This window comes from Engraulis encrasicolus, chromosome 16, assembly GCF_034702125.1.
Source record: "Engraulis encrasicolus isolate BLACKSEA-1 chromosome 16, IST_EnEncr_1.0, whole genome shotgun sequence".
NCBI classification, from domain to species: domain Eukaryota; kingdom Metazoa; phylum Chordata; class Actinopteri; order Clupeiformes; family Engraulidae; genus Engraulis; species Engraulis encrasicolus.
The window spans coordinates 31,070,402-31,088,467 of NC_085872.1; the positions used below are offsets into that span (position 1 = coordinate 31,070,402).

At 41.4% G+C, this 18,066-nt stretch overlaps 1 protein-coding gene across 1 annotated transcript; it reads left to right on the plus strand.

Moving 5' to 3' along the window:
* Positions 1–3,455: 3,455 nt before the first annotated feature.
* LOC134465606 (desmoglein-2-like protein) lies at positions 3,456–17,051 on the plus strand. Its single transcript, XM_063219368.1, has 14 exons — positions 3,456–3,951; positions 4,192–4,317; positions 4,888–5,043; positions 5,131–5,281; positions 5,430–5,590; positions 6,034–6,168; positions 6,741–6,926; positions 7,730–7,995; positions 9,103–9,245; positions 9,332–9,565; positions 11,783–12,019; positions 12,711–12,838; positions 13,805–14,146; positions 15,119–17,051. The coding sequence occupies exons 1-14, from the start codon at positions 3,901–3,903 to the stop codon at positions 16,172–16,174; spliced, it is 3,372 nt and encodes a 1,123-aa protein (XP_063075438.1). The 5' UTR covers positions 3,456–3,900; the 3' UTR covers positions 16,175–17,051.
* Positions 17,052–18,066: the final 1,015 nt, after the last annotated feature.

The following is an 18,066-nucleotide window of genomic DNA, read 5'->3' on the forward strand; positions in this document are numbered from 1 at the left end:
GGGTGAATGCACAACCCAGTGGGCCTTTCATTTCTGTATCTGGCTCTCTCTCTATCTCTCTCTCTCCATCTAACTTCACTGTTACGTATTCTTGGATGTTGCCTCTAAAACCATTCCACTTTTCCTAAAGTGTTAACATTTGTGCATTTACAGGTCTGAAAGTGACGTGACAAACAGATACAATGGCACCGATAAATATTTTTCCTTCACCATAGCACCCACTGAAGCTCCGAACAAGAACTGGGTGTTAACATTAGAAACACAGGTTAGCATTCTCAAGAGAGCCTTCTGCTGCCCGTGTGTATCAGTATGTATATGGGTGTGTCACAGTTTTGTGTGTGTGTGTGTGTGTGTGTGTGTGTGTGTGTGTGTGTGTGTGTGTGTGTGTGTGTGTGTGTGTGTGTGTGTGTGTGTGTGTGTGTGTGTGTGTGTGTGTGTGTGTGTGTGTAAAAGGCGTGGCTTGTGTAAACAGACTGTATGGATATGGTCCGTGAAAAAAGGTGGAGAAAGAGAATGAACTAGAGAAGAGAGCGAGAGAGGAGACAGAGATGGGATAGAGAGAGAAAGTGAGGGCGTGAGTCATGTATAGAGAGAGAGAGAGAGCGAGAGAGAGAGAGAGAGAGAGTGTGTGTGTATGTGTGTGTGTGTGTGAGAGAGAGAGAGAGAGAGAGAGAGAGAGAGAGAGAGAGAGAGAGAGAGAGAGAGAGAGAGAGAGAGAGAGAGAGAGAGAGAGAGAGAGAGAGAGAGAGTAGAGTAGAGGTGGAGAAATAGTAAAATACTCTATTGTTGTTGTCTATTATCAGTATTGGGAAATAGCTCCCCCTACTGATTCACACCGCACATGCAACAATATGGAAACACCTAACAGCCCCACCTACAACTTTCTCTGACAGCTGCAGGCCAGAGGCATACCGAGTGCACTCATGTCATCCACACCCATCCATTGGTGTCCACCTTATTTCAGTGGAAGTGACATTGCCTTGAGTTGAGTCTGACTCAGCGTAATGCATGCACCTAACACCTTGCATGGCATATCCCCAAGCATGGGTTGTGTACTGCACTGTTGGCGGCATCCATGAAAATTTAAAATGGGACACACACACACACACACACACACACACACACACACACACACACACACACACACACACACACACACACACACACACACACACACACACACACACACACACACACACACACACACACACACGGCTTTAATCTATAGGAGCATATAAATGTGCTCTTCAAAAGGTCTCGGGCGCATGTGCATGCAATGTCTTTGCTCAAATGTCTCAGTGTTCCGTGCATTGCTATGGCAACGTTATCTCTTTTTAACGTTTTGCTTACCTTGGTATCAACATAGTCCTGGGGAGTGGCTTTGGAGTTTGCTTTATTTTTTCTCCCCTCTTATCTCTCTGTCGACTGACTCATTGTTTCTTACATGAACCTGTCTGCTCTTTCGCAGGATATAATATATTTTTCATTTGTTTGTTGCTCTCAATCGGCCAGACCTTGCACTTTAAGCAGGGGGTGGCATCTTTTTCTGTGGGCCAGTTTCACCAGTTCACATAGCTCGCCACTCTGCTGTGAACTAATGATTAACTCTCTCAGCTGCCATGAAATCTAAAAGGTGTCTCACTGAGGAGCTGTTTTTAGTAAGACGCCCAGTTATAACCCCACAGGATTCAATGCCTTACCCCCTTCTTCTGATTTGACCCCTGGCTTTGAAACTTAAAATAGCCCACTGTAGACAATTTGCCACTTTTATGCATTGTAGTAGAGTAGAGTATCATTTATTGATCCCGAGGGAAATTACAGTACAGTAGTGACAATAAAATATTCACTAATATCTAAGGAGCACAAGAATGCTCCGTATACTTTAATTGCATTGTTAAATAAAGGGGTATTTTGTTGTTGTTGGTTTTAACAAAACATCAGATTTAGAGGCCACAATGCAGGAAAGTGCAAAAACAATATAGCACACCATCCACTGCAGTGAACAAACCATCTTTAATTTTGATGGTAGACTCTGAACACAACTTACAAATACAGACTTTGTAGATATGCAAAAACGTATGCATCATCAGCTACTCATGAATAGAAAACATGTGTTGCTGGGATGTTCTACACGTTCTATTCTACTTAAACATATCCATCATTCAACCTTGGTTGAAAGCAGGCAAAATCTGATTATCCCTGTATTTTTTATTTTCTTCATTCGTCAATTCATTCATTTTTTTCTTTCTATGACATGACGAGGGGATCTTTTCTTCACCAGGTTTTGTGTGTGCATTTGTGGGGGCGCTAATGTATTGGTTCAAATAACAACTCTGCAACGTATGCTTGCATCTGAAATATTAACAGTATTCTTACATTTTAACACTATGCATGATACAGTAACTCCAGCTCACTCAATTTCAGTGATGTGATCTGAGCTTGCTTGGTGGAGGCCTCTTCTACAAGTGCTCTTCTACAATAAATGTGTTGAATACTGAATACTGAGGAATACTGAACATATAAGACAAATTCCTCATAAAAAGCGCCAAAATCTGTTTAAGAACGTCTCCCCAGCACACCATGCAAAAACATCCACAGTGGTGAAGGGTATCGAGTCAAATTGCCATGGAGAGTAGGCCCATTGTGCAAATGCTATCCAAGTCAATCTCAATGGCAGGTAAATGGTGAGTTTCTTTGTGTGGTGTTCCTTTTAAACATCTGCATGATAATAAATAGATAAATAAATAAATAGCAATAGTCAGCTATTCTACAATAAGACGATGCAATTTTGAATCACTGATGACCTTGTATGGCCTACAAAGATTCAATCTCATTTCACAATGGCCCCTATTGTGGTTTGGTGCATTGTCAGTTGCAGAGAAGTGTAATGTTGTAAAATCTGAGGAAATCGATGAGCAAACCTGGCCACACCCTAGCCCTTCATCCATGAGCAAAAGTCACACACATTACATTGCGGTGGCTTTCAAATGGCAGCTACACCCATTCCCAACCCAACTCTTATCAATCATTTGGGTCACTCCTTCACTTGAGAATTTTTCTATGGGGGCATTTCACTGGCAATATTCAGACTTACCATCAAGAAATTATTAGGCTGTATTCTTATGGAGTTAAATGGAAGTCTCCCCTGAGGGAAGCTGTCATGCTGTTTTAGGGGATCTCCTCGAAAACAACATATCTTATCTAAGGGACTACCCCCTAAGACCAATGAAATGTAGCCTAAATATTATTTAATAGGTCTATCAGAGCTAGGCCTATGACAAAATTGAATTTTACAAAACAAATATATATATATATATATATAATCCACTTAATGTGTATGCTTCTAGATATTCAGTAGGGGAATAGGTCGACAATCAAAGTTTGAAGGTCACGTGACTTGAGTTGCCGATATGAAAAAATAAAAACCACCGTCCATGATCGCAGTGTGGAGAACACAATGGTCAGTGGTAAACCCCGCATTCCTCACATTACCTCCTGCTGACCCTCCAGCCATCTCGACTGGACTAGACAAAACTTTCTACTGTAGCCTAATGGAGAGTTGGGCTATTACGCAACTGCCCAGGGCGACGATGGTTTGAGGCGATAGGCAGATAGGTTAGGCTACTTAGCAAGACTCAGTAAAGTACGTCTATAGAATCTGAGTTATCGGCGTTCTCTAAAAGGTGATCAACCTATCTTACTTGGGTGTGTCGACCACATCGCGCAGTTTACTTCAGGAAGCGCCTCCTCCAGGGAAGGTTGCACTGGTCTGTGCTGTCACATAAGATATGTAGTCCGTGACTACTTTTATTTGACAACAGAGCCGTTTGGGAATTTAATTGTCTTGAAGTACGTGCGCGCGCCAACCATAAAGAAAAGAGAGCTATTTGACAACATTAAATGGCGCACGCAACAGCTATGTGTACCATTCTGGTGCCGATTCTGATACTGGTAAGTGAAGATTACGCATCACTGAACTAACACGCGTAGCCTAATACTTTAAGTTAATTTTCCCATTTAATGCTATTGTTTGCTTGATTGGGACTGAAAAGATCTTCGCGAATTGGCTTGTCTTTGCAAAGAAAATAGTTGAATGAAGACACAGTAGGCTACGCCAATGTTACCTCACTAACGGTACGACGCGGCTATAATTACGCGTTGCATTTTAATGTCGTTATTCGTCTCCTTTAGATTACACAAGTACAGGGGTACGGCAAAGAACTCCAGAAGCTTCACAGGCAGAAGAGAGAGTGGATTATTCCTCCCCGGAAATTAGAAGAGAATGTGGATGAAACTAAAAAGGAGTTCATAGCCAAGGTATGTTTTGTCATTAGTATTCTTTGTGACAATGTGATTATCTTCCTGCAAACATTTTTGTAACTTGTTGCCACAATTCTAGAGTTTAGCATCTAAGGTAGCCTAAACGCTACTAAAGTTTTTTGATACCATTTCATTTTGCATTGACAGTTTTAATTGTTAGCAATGAAAATGATGACAGTAATTATGAAGGCAGTCATTATTATAATGGTTATAAAATATGGTAGGTTTTGACATGCCCGACTGCATTCAAAGTTGTGTCTAGCCAATTGCTTGAGTTGCTATTCAGCTTCCACATCAGTGTTTCTAAGTCTAAATGTAAATGGTCCTATTTGGATGTCTATAGTCTACCATTCAATTTAGATAGACAGAGATATGTACACAGTCACACACACACACACACACACACACACACACACACACACACACACACACACACACACACACACACACACACACACACAGAAAGAAAGAGAGCGCCAGAGAGAGAGAAAGAGACAGACATCCAGCATTCCTTTTTGATTATTTAAGAAAAATATCGCCAGTAACTCATTTTGATCTTTCCAACAGATTCGTTCTGACTACGAGACAAGAAACAACATCCGCTACTCCCTCCTCGGCAAAGGTGCCACTGAAGACCCTGTGAACCTCTTTACAGTGAATACAGAAAATGGCTATGTCAGGATCAATGGCATTCTTGACAGGGAGGAGAAATCTCGTTACTATGTGAGTCCTTCTCACTGTGGTCTAAGCATGGATGCTTGCCATGACGCTGTGGATGTTTTTCGAAACTAAATTTGTTTTCCATTTCAGTTGCAAGGAGTGGCAAAGTTCGCAAATGGGACCCGGGCCGAAAAAGATATCGAACTGGTAATAATGGTCATAGACCAAAATGACTGCCCTCCTGTGTTCTCTTTTGAAGAAGGTCAAAGTGTTGCAGAGATCTATGAATTAAGTGAAATAGGTAATTTTGTCTTCATTATTTGTTTGATTACTTTCAAATCAGAAATTGAAACACCTCTTCATAACAAAAGTCTGTCAAGAGCTGCATTGCAGCTAATATTGAATGAAAGTGAATGGTGGCTCCCTCTGACTGTGTTGTTGCGTTTCAGGCACCTCTGTGATGACAGTCACAGCCACAGATGCAGATGAGCCCAACACGCTTCACTCCCAGATTTCCTACTCACTTGTGCAGGAGGGAAGCTCCAACATGTTCTACATTGACCGTCAAACAGGAGAGGTCTCTGTCAGGACAAATGCTCTGGACAGAGAGGTGAGTAAGTGATTGCTAACTGAGGTGAACAACAGTTCAAACCAGACTTGAAAGTTGAGTCATGCAGACAGTAAGACTGTGCTCAGACTCCCACAATGTCAGTGTTATGTCCAGTTCAGAAAAGTTGGACTGTGCTGACAGCATTGTGTTATGCCTGTATTATGTTGTGTTCTATTGCCCGGGGTTCGAGGAGTCGGAGTACGTAAGCACGATGAGTTAACTTCTCGTGCCGTGTGTCAGTGTGCTTTATTTACTACAAGTTTACAAACGTAACAGTCAGTCTTGGGGATGTGTGCAGTTCACACAAGCAATGTTTTGCTCCCTATTATGAACGTATTGATTGATGCATTCATTGATTTTAAAATAACGGCACCAATATTGTGATTGTGTCCTGTGGCATGTTGCCAAGCCTAGTGTGTGTGTGTGTGTTTGATCACGGCCAGGTCCAGGATGTCTACACTCTGACCGTCAAAGGAACTGACATGAATGGAGCTCCTGGGGGGAATTCAGGAACTGGGAAGGTCGTTATCAGACTTATGGATGTAAACGACAACGTTCCAACCCTGGAAAACACCCATGTGAGACATTCAGCCTTCTCATGTCACTGCCGCATGACAAGTGTGTAGTGTATTGGTGAAAAGAAAATGACTAGTTGTGTGTGAGAAGCATACAGTACAGTTATGCTCTGTATAAACACTCTGAGACATGTTATAACAGCGTTTCTCAAAGTGGGGCGGAAGCCCCCCTAGGGGGGCGCGGAGGTATTGGAGGGGGGGCGTGTGAAGTCAGAAGGTTTTTCTTTTTTAATACTTTTCTGCTTTGCCATTAAGTCAACACATTCACTTTACAATCACAATATATTCATTCATTTATTCACTAATATTTAGAGAACATCATAGGCCATATATGTGTATATTAGGCTCTAAAAAACTTTACGAAGGCCTATTTATTTGTATTTTCGTAACCATTTTGCTCAAGGGGGGCGCAGACAGACAGACACCCTTCCTCTGAAGGGGGGAATGGCAGGAAAAGTTTGAGAAACACTGTGTTATAAGATGCTGTTTTACTTTTTTTTATTTGTTTGTCTCATAAGAACTAAGTAAGCAACTGAATTGCTCATATCCCTGTTGTCCATACTATACATTTTCAGTATGAGGCCAACGTAATGGAGAACACATTCAACGTGACGGTGTTGAAGATCAAAGCACTGGACCTTGATTTAATCCACACAGACAACTGGTTGGCCATTTTCACCATTGTGTCTGGAAATGAGGCAGGATACTTCACCATCACCACGGACAAAAAGACAAATGAGGGAATACTGGTGCTGAACAAGGTGTGCCATTAAGTTACACTCACACAGATATCTGCACCTTACAACACTATTGCAGTGTAACTGACCACAACTGGGGTCCTGGTATAAGTAGTTAGTTAGAAACTTAATTATCTCCGATGCCAATTTTTTGTCAGCAGGTAAGGTACACATCAGGCAGGTTGTATTGCCTATGACATGATAAAAACAAAGATTTAACACATACAATACACATTCACCCAAATATAACAGACATGACATGACAATAGGCAGGACAGGACAGGACAAACTATTCAACAGTTCCGCTCAACTTTCAACTCCACTGGTGTGCAAGTAGTGTATTATACATAATGGAAATGTAACATACTGTATCTCTAAAAGACTTAATGCAGCACATCCATGTGGTATTGAGCCTACAAACATAGAAAAACAGTTAAGACCATTTGAAATGCAGGAAAGTAATCGGCAAGCTACTGCTACCCCAACACACCTTTTAATATACAGTGAAATGCATATAGTATGACAGCCTACAAAGTTACACATGTTAGCCCTGACTCCAACCGTACCCTCCAATTTGCCACAAATGTTTGTGCAGATGTCAGAAAAGTATGAACTCGTTACTCTGCATTCCAGTAGAGAACAGAATGTGATTTCAAGATGAATATGATATAGATTTTCTTACAAGCACATTGCAACATTACAAGCACATTTCATCGCAGACATTTGACATTACAAGTTACATTAAGATAGGCTACTTATATAATAATAATAGTAATAATAATAATAATTGCATAATTTAATATGCATCTATTTGTATGTTCTTGCAGCCCATAGACTACGAGGAACTGAAGGAGCTTAATCTCCAGGTGGTTGTTTCCAACGTGGCCAAGTACCACTCCTCTGTCATCATCACCGAGACCAAGACGTACCCTATCAAGATCCATGTGCAAAACGAGGCGGAAGGCCCTCGCTTCCATCCCTCAGTCAAAGTGGTAACTGTGTCCGAGGACCACACCACGATTGACCTGAAGCAGATCATCACTACCTACAAGGCCATAGACAGTGACACCCTGCTGCATGCCACCAATGTCATGTACGAGCTCTTTTGCTGTTCTTCTTTTTTTAATGCATTCCAACATACACTGAGAAGGTGCAGTCTAAAAGTCAACATAGTCAAGTACAGAGAGAGATTGGCTTTGTGCAACACCCGTTGACAGCCCAGCTATTGGTGTACATGTATTAGGTTGGTTCAGAAGTGGAGAAGACGTGCTCACACTATCGCCTTAAGAGGCTATTCTAACTGTTCTTAACTGGGTGCTGAATCCCACAAAAAACATAAATGAATGAATGAAGCGAAGGACAGCACTCTTCAGATTTTTTCTTTGTTTATTCGCCCACAAACGTTTCGGGCAGAGCCCTTTTTAAGCGTGTAATGGAGTATGGGTGCGAACTCCATTACACGATGAAGAATTGCTCTGCCCGAAACCTTCGTGGGCGAATAAACAAAGAAAAAATCTAAAGAGTGCTGTCCTTCGCTTCATTAATTCATGTATTAGGTAGGCCCATACTTGTACTGTTTTCCCAGGTGCAGATGTGGCATATTTCCCAAACAAAACCCACCTTGCAATAAAAATACCAGCCAGCATAATTTATGTTATTTTAGAATAACACCTCTACTTCAGAATAATACCTCTGATGAAGTGTAACTGGGGGTAGTTTTTCAGTGAAGCTTTATACGTAGGTTGTTACATTTTGTCAAAAAGCACAATGGCAGGGAAATCCATTTTTTCTATTCTTATGTTATTTTCTCTATTGCCATGGAATACTATGGTATCTTATAGCACTGATTGGTTAAAAAAACTGTTTCATATTTGGCCCAACTCAAGACTGCCCTAAGATGAATTTCAGCAACTTTGTCAGTGTCAGTGGAAACATGCTGTAGGAACAGGACAGGTACAGATTGAGACGTGTTCACATAACTCATTTTGAAAGATGCTGAAAGTGATAAGCCTACAAACTTTTCGCAAGTCACAAGCAATTGTAACATGGAGATGTGATTGGAAGAGTGTTATCAGTGCTATCATCAAGCAACCATCATAGTGCTACAGACAATTATTTTCCCAACATGAATGAGATTTCCACTTAATGTTGGGTGTAACATAAACAGTATATTAATGGTTTTCTGTGTACTATCTTCCAGATATCTAAAAGGAGAAGACAAGGACAACTGGATTAGCATAGACCAAACCACCGCTGATATCAGACTTAACAAACTGCCGGACAGAGAATCCAAATATTTGATCAATGGGACATACTATGCCAAAATCATTTGTGTCTCAAAAGGTAGTTGTTTTTTTCTTTGTAAAATTCACTGAGGAAACATGGAACTTGTGGATGGATGAAATGCAATTGATTCTCTTCCTTTTCAGATTCTTCACAGAAAACAGCTACTGGAACCATCGCTATTCAGGTGGAGGACTCCAATGACCACTGTCCAACGCTGGTCCACCCAACACAGACTGTGTGTTTTGAGGAGAACGTGGACCATGTAGTGTATGTCACCGCAGTAGATGGCGACGCATTCCCCAACGGAGCACCGTTTGACTTTAAAATCACTTCCAGCACCACAGAACAGTGGTCTGTGGAGCGGCTGCTGGGGAATGGTAAAAAAACCTATTCAATTCAATTTTTTTTTAATTACATTGCAATATTCAAGCAAATTGTATGCAATATCCACATACATTACAACAGTAACCATGTTCTCAAATAACGTGTGGAGCAAAAAATAATAATGTCAATAATAGCTACCGGTAGGGCCTACATCTACAGTCCCAAGAAAAAGTTTGTACACCCTTTGAAATTTCTTACCTTTCTGTCAAAATTGGTCATAAAACATGGTCTGATCTTCCCGGAAATCACAAGAAGGAACAACCAGAGTCTGCTTTGACTAATTCAACCCAAACATTTACATGTTATCATATTTTTATTGGTCATAAGGCCATAACATTCACAGGAGAGCAGGGCATAAGTAAGTACACCCTTGCATTAAGTAGGTTTTAACCCTCAGTTAGTTGCAATATCATCAACCAGACTTGTCCTGTAGTTGCAGATCAGATTAACAAAACAATCTGGATGTATCTGGTCTCCCTCTTCTTTAGAAAACTGCCTCTCGTCAGCAAGGTTTGTGGGATGTCTGGAGTGCATAGCTTTCTTGACTTCATGCCATATAATCTCAATTGTTTTTTTGTCAGGGCTTTGACTGGGCTATTCCAGAATGTGTATTTCATTATTATGAAGCCATTCTAAAGTCGATTTGCTTCTAAAGTATGGGTTGTTGTCACATTTCAGCACCCATCCTCTTGTGTGCTTCAACTGTGTGACAGACTACCTCACTTTTTTTCTGTAAAATATCTCGATAAACTTCTGAGTTCATTGTTCCACTGATAATAGCAAACTGAAAATGGCCTGAGGCAGCAAGGTAGCTGCATATAATGATGCTCCCGCCACTATACTCAAAGGTGGAGATGATGTTTTGGTGAAGGTGTGGTTCTCCAGTTCTCCTCCAAACATGACATTGTGTGTTCCCCTGAACAATTCAACTTTGGTTTCAACGTTGGTCTACAGAATATTTTGCAGTAATTCTATGAAGCATATAAATGCTTTTTCGCAAACCTCAAAGGTGCAGCAATATTTTTTTTGGACAGAAACCCCATTAATTTTAGATTGGCAGAATGAATCCCATTTTTAGCTATTCTTGGTTACATCTCCTCTTCTGAGTATGGTGGCCGGAGCCTCATTATATGCGGCTACCTTGCTGCCTCAGGCCCTTGACAGTTTGCTATTATCAGTGGAAGAATGAACTCAAGTTTATTGTGATATTTTACAGAAAAGACGTGAGGAAGTCTGTCACACAGTTGAAGCACACAAGACAATGGGTCCTGAAATGTGACAACAACCCATACTTTAGAAGCAAATCGACTTTAGAATGGCTTCATAATAATGAAATACACATTTTGAAATAGCCCAGTCAAAGCCCTGACAAAAAACAATTGAGATTATATGGCATGAAGTCAAGAAAGCTATGCACTCCAGACATCCCACAAACCTTGCTGACGAGAGGCAGTTCTCTAAAGAAGAGGGAGACAAGATACAAACAGATTGTTTTGTTTATCTGATCTGCAACTACAGGACAAGTCTGGTTGATGATATTGCAACTAACTGAGGGTTAAAACCTACTTAATGCAAGGGTGTACTTACTTATGCCCTGCTCTCCTGTGAATGTTATGGCCTTATGACCAATAAAAATATGACAACATGTAAATGTTTGGGTGGAATTAATTAAAGCAGACTCTGATTGTTCCTTCTTGAGATTTCCGGAAAGATCAGACCATGTTTTATGATCAATTTTGACAGAAATGTAAGAAATTTCTAAGGGTGTACAAACTTTTTCCTGGGACTGTATATTATAATCATATGATACAGTTTTTCAACTCGTAACAGGGTGAGAGACCCTTTTTGCTTTGCCAATATTATAGTACTGTACATTTCATGAAGCTGACACTTTTATCCAAAGTAACTTACAGTTATTGGGGAAAAGTGTATTGATTACTGTCCCTGGAGCAATGTGAAGTTAGGTGCCTTGTCCAAGGGCACATCAGTCATAGATGACAGAAGATACGAACCTACAACCTTGAATCAGAAGACCAACTCCCTAACCAGCCTGACCAAGCATAGTCCAATAAGAGACAATTAGAGGAAGACCACTTAAGTGTCCCTTTCTTTTCCATCTTCAAATGAGAAATCTGAGAACTTTGTAAACGTGACACCTTTTTTTGCTCCTCACTTCATTTGCTAAGTTGTCATTTTTATTTTGCTTCCAGACACTACAGTGATCCTGCGGCCCAAACAGGTCCTATGGCCAGGCCCGTATAAAGTGTACATGGTGATTAGGGATCAGCAGGGAGAGCCTGCGTGCGGAGACGTCCAGGTGTTGGACTTGGAGGTGTGCAGCTGTGACAAGGACCTGACATGCCTTCCGAGGAAGGACAGGGGTCCCAGTGCTGTCTTGGGAGCAGCGGGCGTTCTCATGCTCCTTCTGGGAATGTTGCTGCTTTTATGTGAGTATGTGTGGGGGGGAAATAATGGCAAAGCAATGAGATGTCTCACATTATTGCATGTGCTATTATGCTGGGCTTGGGCCAATGTGTTGTAGTTAGTGACATCTAGTGTTGAGGTTGCTAAACTACAACCAGATGAACGCCCCTTTGTGGATGTTTTTGGGAATAAATAAAATAATGTTTTTTTGAAATGTAAACAAAAGCTAAAATAAAATAGCCCGTATCTTGGAAAGGGCTGAGCCAAAAATGTACTGGCAAGTACCGGTTACTGACAAGTCAAGGGTAGTGTGCGCAATACAACAGCACATTGAAATTGGCAGGAGTGCTCCTTTAAGCCTATCGAGGTTGTAAAATGCATCTTATCACCATCTTGTCACACTTGGACACAGTGTGAAATGGTTTGAACACCAACTATTGGTTCTACAGGCCATTGGTGCAGTTCCAGACTATACATTTCATGTTATGGTCTGGCACGCCAGGCCAATAATTTGCATGAGTTCTTGGAAGAACATGATGGGGCTTGATGTGGACTTGAAATTAACTTAATTTCACAACCTATTGCTTCCAATACGTTGCAATACGTTTTTAGCAATACCCTACTGTATGAGAACTGATAAGGGAATAAAACGATGGAATCACAGTATTAAATCTGAGAAGATATCTGCTTAATTCTGTATACTGTATTTCACAGTGCTGCCTCTTCTGTTGCTGTTCTGCCTGTGTGGTACGGGAGCCCTAGCCGCAGACTTCAAGACCATACCCTGGGGAGCCAAGGAGCACCTGATCGCTTATCACACTGAGGGCCAAGGAGAAGACAAGGTAGGGTATCACGCATTCACAACATTGCCTTGTCACTTTGCACATGGCATTAGAGAGTCTGTTCTGTTGTGACCTGGGTCAGGGAAATGTAAATAAAGCTCATAGTCATTGGGCTAACAGCAGTGGTGTAGTCTACGTAGAACGCGGGTATACGGAGTATACCCACTTCTAAATTTCAGGGATTTCAGTATACCCACTTAAAGTTGATTGATCCATTGTTTTGAATAGCACAAATATATACAGTATACCCACTTCAAAAATTGCTCAAATATACAGTATACCCACCATAAAAAAGTAGACTACACCACTGGCTAACAGCACCATTCAATTAGCTGTCTTTGCACAACAGACATATTCTAGTGCTAGGTGCCGCTAGGATAGGAGCATAGAAATGAGGCCTATCCTCTTCTATGCTACCTTCTCATAACACCATCACCTACTGGTATAATACAGGTAACAGTCATACAGGTGATGAGTGGAGGTGCAAAACGCACACCAGAATCAGAGGTGCTGGCAACCAGTAAAACACTTGCAGGAAGAGAAAAGTGCCGCACACTCTTGAGTTAAATAACTCTAACTCTATTTCACTCGAGAGTGTGCGGCACTTTTCTCCTCCTGCATAGTCATACAGGTAACAGTAATCTATCCCAATGGTACATTATGTGCTGCATGTACATAATGTCAATATATTTCTATTCTTCTATATCTATGGTGATTCACACTGCTTCACTGTTCATTGAATTACGGATGTACTTTTGTGGGAGTCAAATTCCTTCTACAAGACAAGTAGACTAGGCCAATAAGCTGATTGTCAGTCTGCTGATTCAGATATACCGATTCACACTCGAATAGCCAGGAAGCCGCTGTACTGTTTTGTTTTTTTTTATCCAGGCAACGGCCAAAATGCATAGACCAGAAAAAGTGACTCACCACTAACTGTGCATCCTGTTGTTTTGAACTTCACAGGCAGTGCCCCTGCTGGATATACCGGTGGTGGACGGAGGGGACGGAGGCTTTGCGAAGATTGGTCAAGTGGGAGTTACAGGGGCCGCCGGTGCTGGGCTGGGTGGAGGATTGTCCGGTTCGTCTCACTTCGGGAAAGTCAACAACAACAACGAGTATGAATACAACCAGTGGTCTTCCCAAGTCAACACGGGTCATGGCGGGTGGATGGGCCAAGGGCAGTTTGGCGAAGGCCATTATGGAGAAGGACGCTTCGAATATGGAAGTGGTGGAGCCTCTGGTCACATGGGTTTACTTGAAGGCATTGCTTTGTCAGAGGAGTTCCTTGGAGAATACTACTCACAGGTGACTATGGCTTTCATTTGTCTTTCTTCAGAAAGTGCGTTCAACTCCCAAAGGACAGACAGAAAGATGTTTTGGCCTAAGCCTTTTTCAGCGTCAGATGCTGAAGAAGGCTTAGGCCAAAACGTCTGTCTGTCTTGCTGACCCACTAGAATAATATACAAGAATCACACCCGAGAGTGCAGCTTTTCAACAAAATATTTGCATGTAATATCAATTCGTTCTCCTTGTTGTTTCCTCTGCCCTCCAGCTACCATCAATAGTTCAAATCTAAATACACTTTTTCTAAGTAAAAACAGTTTTTCTTCAGTACCTTGCAAAAATGTAATTGGGTCAAAGACTTCCAATATGTCCTTCAGTGCAACGGATACTTTTGCTTACTGTAAATGCAAAAAAAGAGAAATGACTATTTTTTTGGCTTGGCTTTCATGCATTCACTTTTCAAAAAATTGTTTTGAAATTTCATGTTTTTCACAGTTACAGTAAGCAAAAGCATCTGTTAGCACAGAAGGACAGTGTCACGTTGGGACGTCTTTGACCCAATTATGAAGTTACTCTCTCATTTGCAAGCAGGATGTTGAAAATCCCCACAAAAATGTCTGTCTGCCACTTGACAGTGGGGAAATTGTCTTATTCATAGGTTACACTCATAGGTGAGGGGTGACACTGACACACAAGGCTAGAGGCAGGAGAGAGAGAGAGAGAGAGAGAGAGAGAGAGAGAGAGAGAGAGAGAGAGAGAGAGAGAGAGAGAGAGAGAGAGAGAGAGAGAGAGAGAGAGAGAGAGAGAGAGAAAATATATGGTTTATTTGCCATCTGTGTGCAAACTAGTAGTCCAGGCAATTTGGAACTCTTGTTCAGACCCTTTGAGTCAATGGCAAATGCAAAGCAATATAGAAACATCAGACCAGCATCATAACCACTCAGTAGGTTCTTCCAAACATTGCTCTAAGCCTCTGTATTATTTTGCCATTAGAAAGCAAGCTGCATCGAAGACCTGCAAACTCAAAAAGCGGAAATGCTCATCTACGAGTACGAGGGCCGGGAGTCTCCGGCTGGCTCAGTGGGCTGCTGTAGTCTTCTGGAGGATGACAATGACCTGGCCTTCCTCAATGACCTGGGACCCAAATTCAAGACTCTGGCTGAAATCTGTGGTGGTGGGGCCACTGTCATTGAGTCCAGTTCTGTGACTGTCACAGCTTCTCCTCCTCCTCCTCCGCAGCCCCCTGTGACAACCCATGTGTCATCCCATGTGTCATCTCATGTCGATATCAGTGGAGATATTGCCAATAGCATCAGTGCTGCCAGAGCTGAGGCCAGCAGTTTGGCTACTTCCTCCTCTGTGCTCCAGGAAAGCATCATCTCGTCTGGACGCCCTGCTACCACCACCGTACACGTTAAGGAGAACGGTGTGGTCCCCACCCAAACGCTTCTCATCCAGCAACCAACTCTCTACTATGCTGCTGCTCCACCCATGTATGTTGTGGACCCACAGCCCCATCATACCCTGATGGTAACGCCTGCTGTCAATGTGGGTCAAAACCTGGTGATGCTAGAGAGCAATGCCACCAGCCAGCTGCAGGGGATAAGTCAGGGTGTGGTTGGCATGGGCAACATACAGGGAGCCCACGGCTTAGTTCTGGTGGAGGGAATGACCTCGGCTGCTGGTGAGCAGCAAGTTATTGGCACATTAGGCAAAAGGCAAGTGGTCACAGTCGAGACACAGCAAGGCACCAGAAGTGGCTTTGGGACAGGAACTGGCCACAGTGCGACTTTAGGCTTAGGTAGTGCTTCACTGGCAGAGACAGTAGTGTCTGCTGCAAGTGGCAGGCTTCATCATGAAGCCAGTGGAGGATTGATTCAGGTTATCCCATCACAAGCCAGCGCAAGTCAGAGTGTAGGGCTGAGAGGTCAAAGTGCATCGTCTTTCAGTGTGATGCCTGAGACCGTAATTGACGGCACACACAAAGTTGTCGTACAGGAGAAGGTTTCGGTCACTGAGAGAACCTCGCAGTCAAGTAGCTTAGCATAAAATGCAACTTTTGCTTTAGTTGATACAAAATGTCATACAATTTAGGTACCATTATTGGTACAATTTCCATAAACCAAAATATTACAATGGTTTGTGTGGTATACATTACTTGCTTTGTGGCCTGTATTGTAGACTAGATGGGAAATGGTATTTCTTTGTCGATGCACTCTTGTGGAAGAACATTTGAAAAGTTATGAATGTCCATGTATTTGCCAAAGGGAATTCCAAAGTATTTCTGTAGACATGTTGTCAGTTGATGAAGTCGATATGATACATCAATAAAGATAAGAGTTTACTCCATGTTAGGTGGAAAAAAACCTAACAATATACAATATACAATATAACAATATTAAGACTATAATATGAACTTGGCATCCGTAAAGGATTTGAATGTATTTAAGATCAAGATGAACTTCAAATGAACGTCTTTATTTCAATACATAAATGTATTAGAATGAGCCCAACACTGTATTTTTATTTCATCACTGTCTTTATATGCACTGTATTTTGAAGACAATAAACTAAGTGCCATTTTAGGCTGTGCCATATTTTTTTGACATGGCCATTTTAGAGAAGTACTCCCACCTCTAGAGGGAGCTGTTGGTTTTGATACAACTCTCTGCTTTTTCCAAGTGATGTGTACATATTTCATAATGCACGCAAAAGTATTGCTTTAATAACAGACAACAGGTTGATGGACTCTACATTTTTTTCTTTCTTTTCTTGCATTTGTTCTTTGTTAACTTGCTTTTTCATGTATGTAGAGTCAGTTTTTATGGTACCATTATTAAATGGACATTATAAATCATTTACTTACATTTGTGGGTTTTTTTTTGTTCAGCGTTTTTACTTGAATGTCACTTGGAATTAAAAAAAATGTTAAAAGGAATGTGGTGTTAACAGAATGTTCTTCACTTGAAAATTAACAAGAGCATTATGTGCTAAACCCTCTTCACTGTAAAATATAGACATATTAAGTTCTTCTGTGTTTTATAGTGCAGTAGGCTATAGCCTACTTGATAGATTGGTCTTTTTTTGGGCTATATTATCTGAAAAGGCCTCAGATGACCTCTTCATGCATGACATAGGCTGACCAGTGGGGGAACCATAGTCCTTAGCCCAGTGATTCCCAACCTTTTGTGTCTCATGTACCCCCCCAAGCCTTTTCATTGTACCATGAGTACCCCCTAACTCATATTTTATATTGCTTTTTCTATTCCAGTGTGACTCTGCTCCATGCATTTGTTAAAATTACATTTTCCCAAGTACCCCCTGCAGTATGCTTGCGTACCCCTAGTGGTACATGTACCCCTGGTTGGGAAACACTGCTTTAGCCTACTTAATATGCCCACACAATAATACTTCTATAATACAGATGTTGACAATTAGTTATTCAAGAAACTAGTATTTCTTATTGACCATTGGAATTCCAATCAATTGTGATTCATTCTTTGCACCAACTTGCAGTAGGCCTTCAATCTTGCTTACTGACTGTGACTTCCATAGAGATACATGTATTTTTGCACAGTTGTTGAACCAAGCTCTGAGAGAAGATTCCCCTTTTCATGTATGAAAAATGCAATTATCCCGGTCATAATGCATATTGAGAACTTGATGGTGGTGCTAAGTATTCATGAAAAAGGTAACATCTGTGAATGGGTAGCATAATTCTGGAAATAAACTCCTAAAAGTTTTAAGGACATTTAAGGATTTGTGATAGCGATTCTGATGTGGTCTAATGGTTTAAACGTTTGATCAGATAATTGCTGGTTTGAATCTCACTCTATCATCAACTTGTTAAAAACTTGCTTCCAAGATGAACCAAATCTTCAAAGAGATGATTACTCATCTTAGTAGAACTGCCCTGGCTGCCTAGTGCCTACAAATTTGAT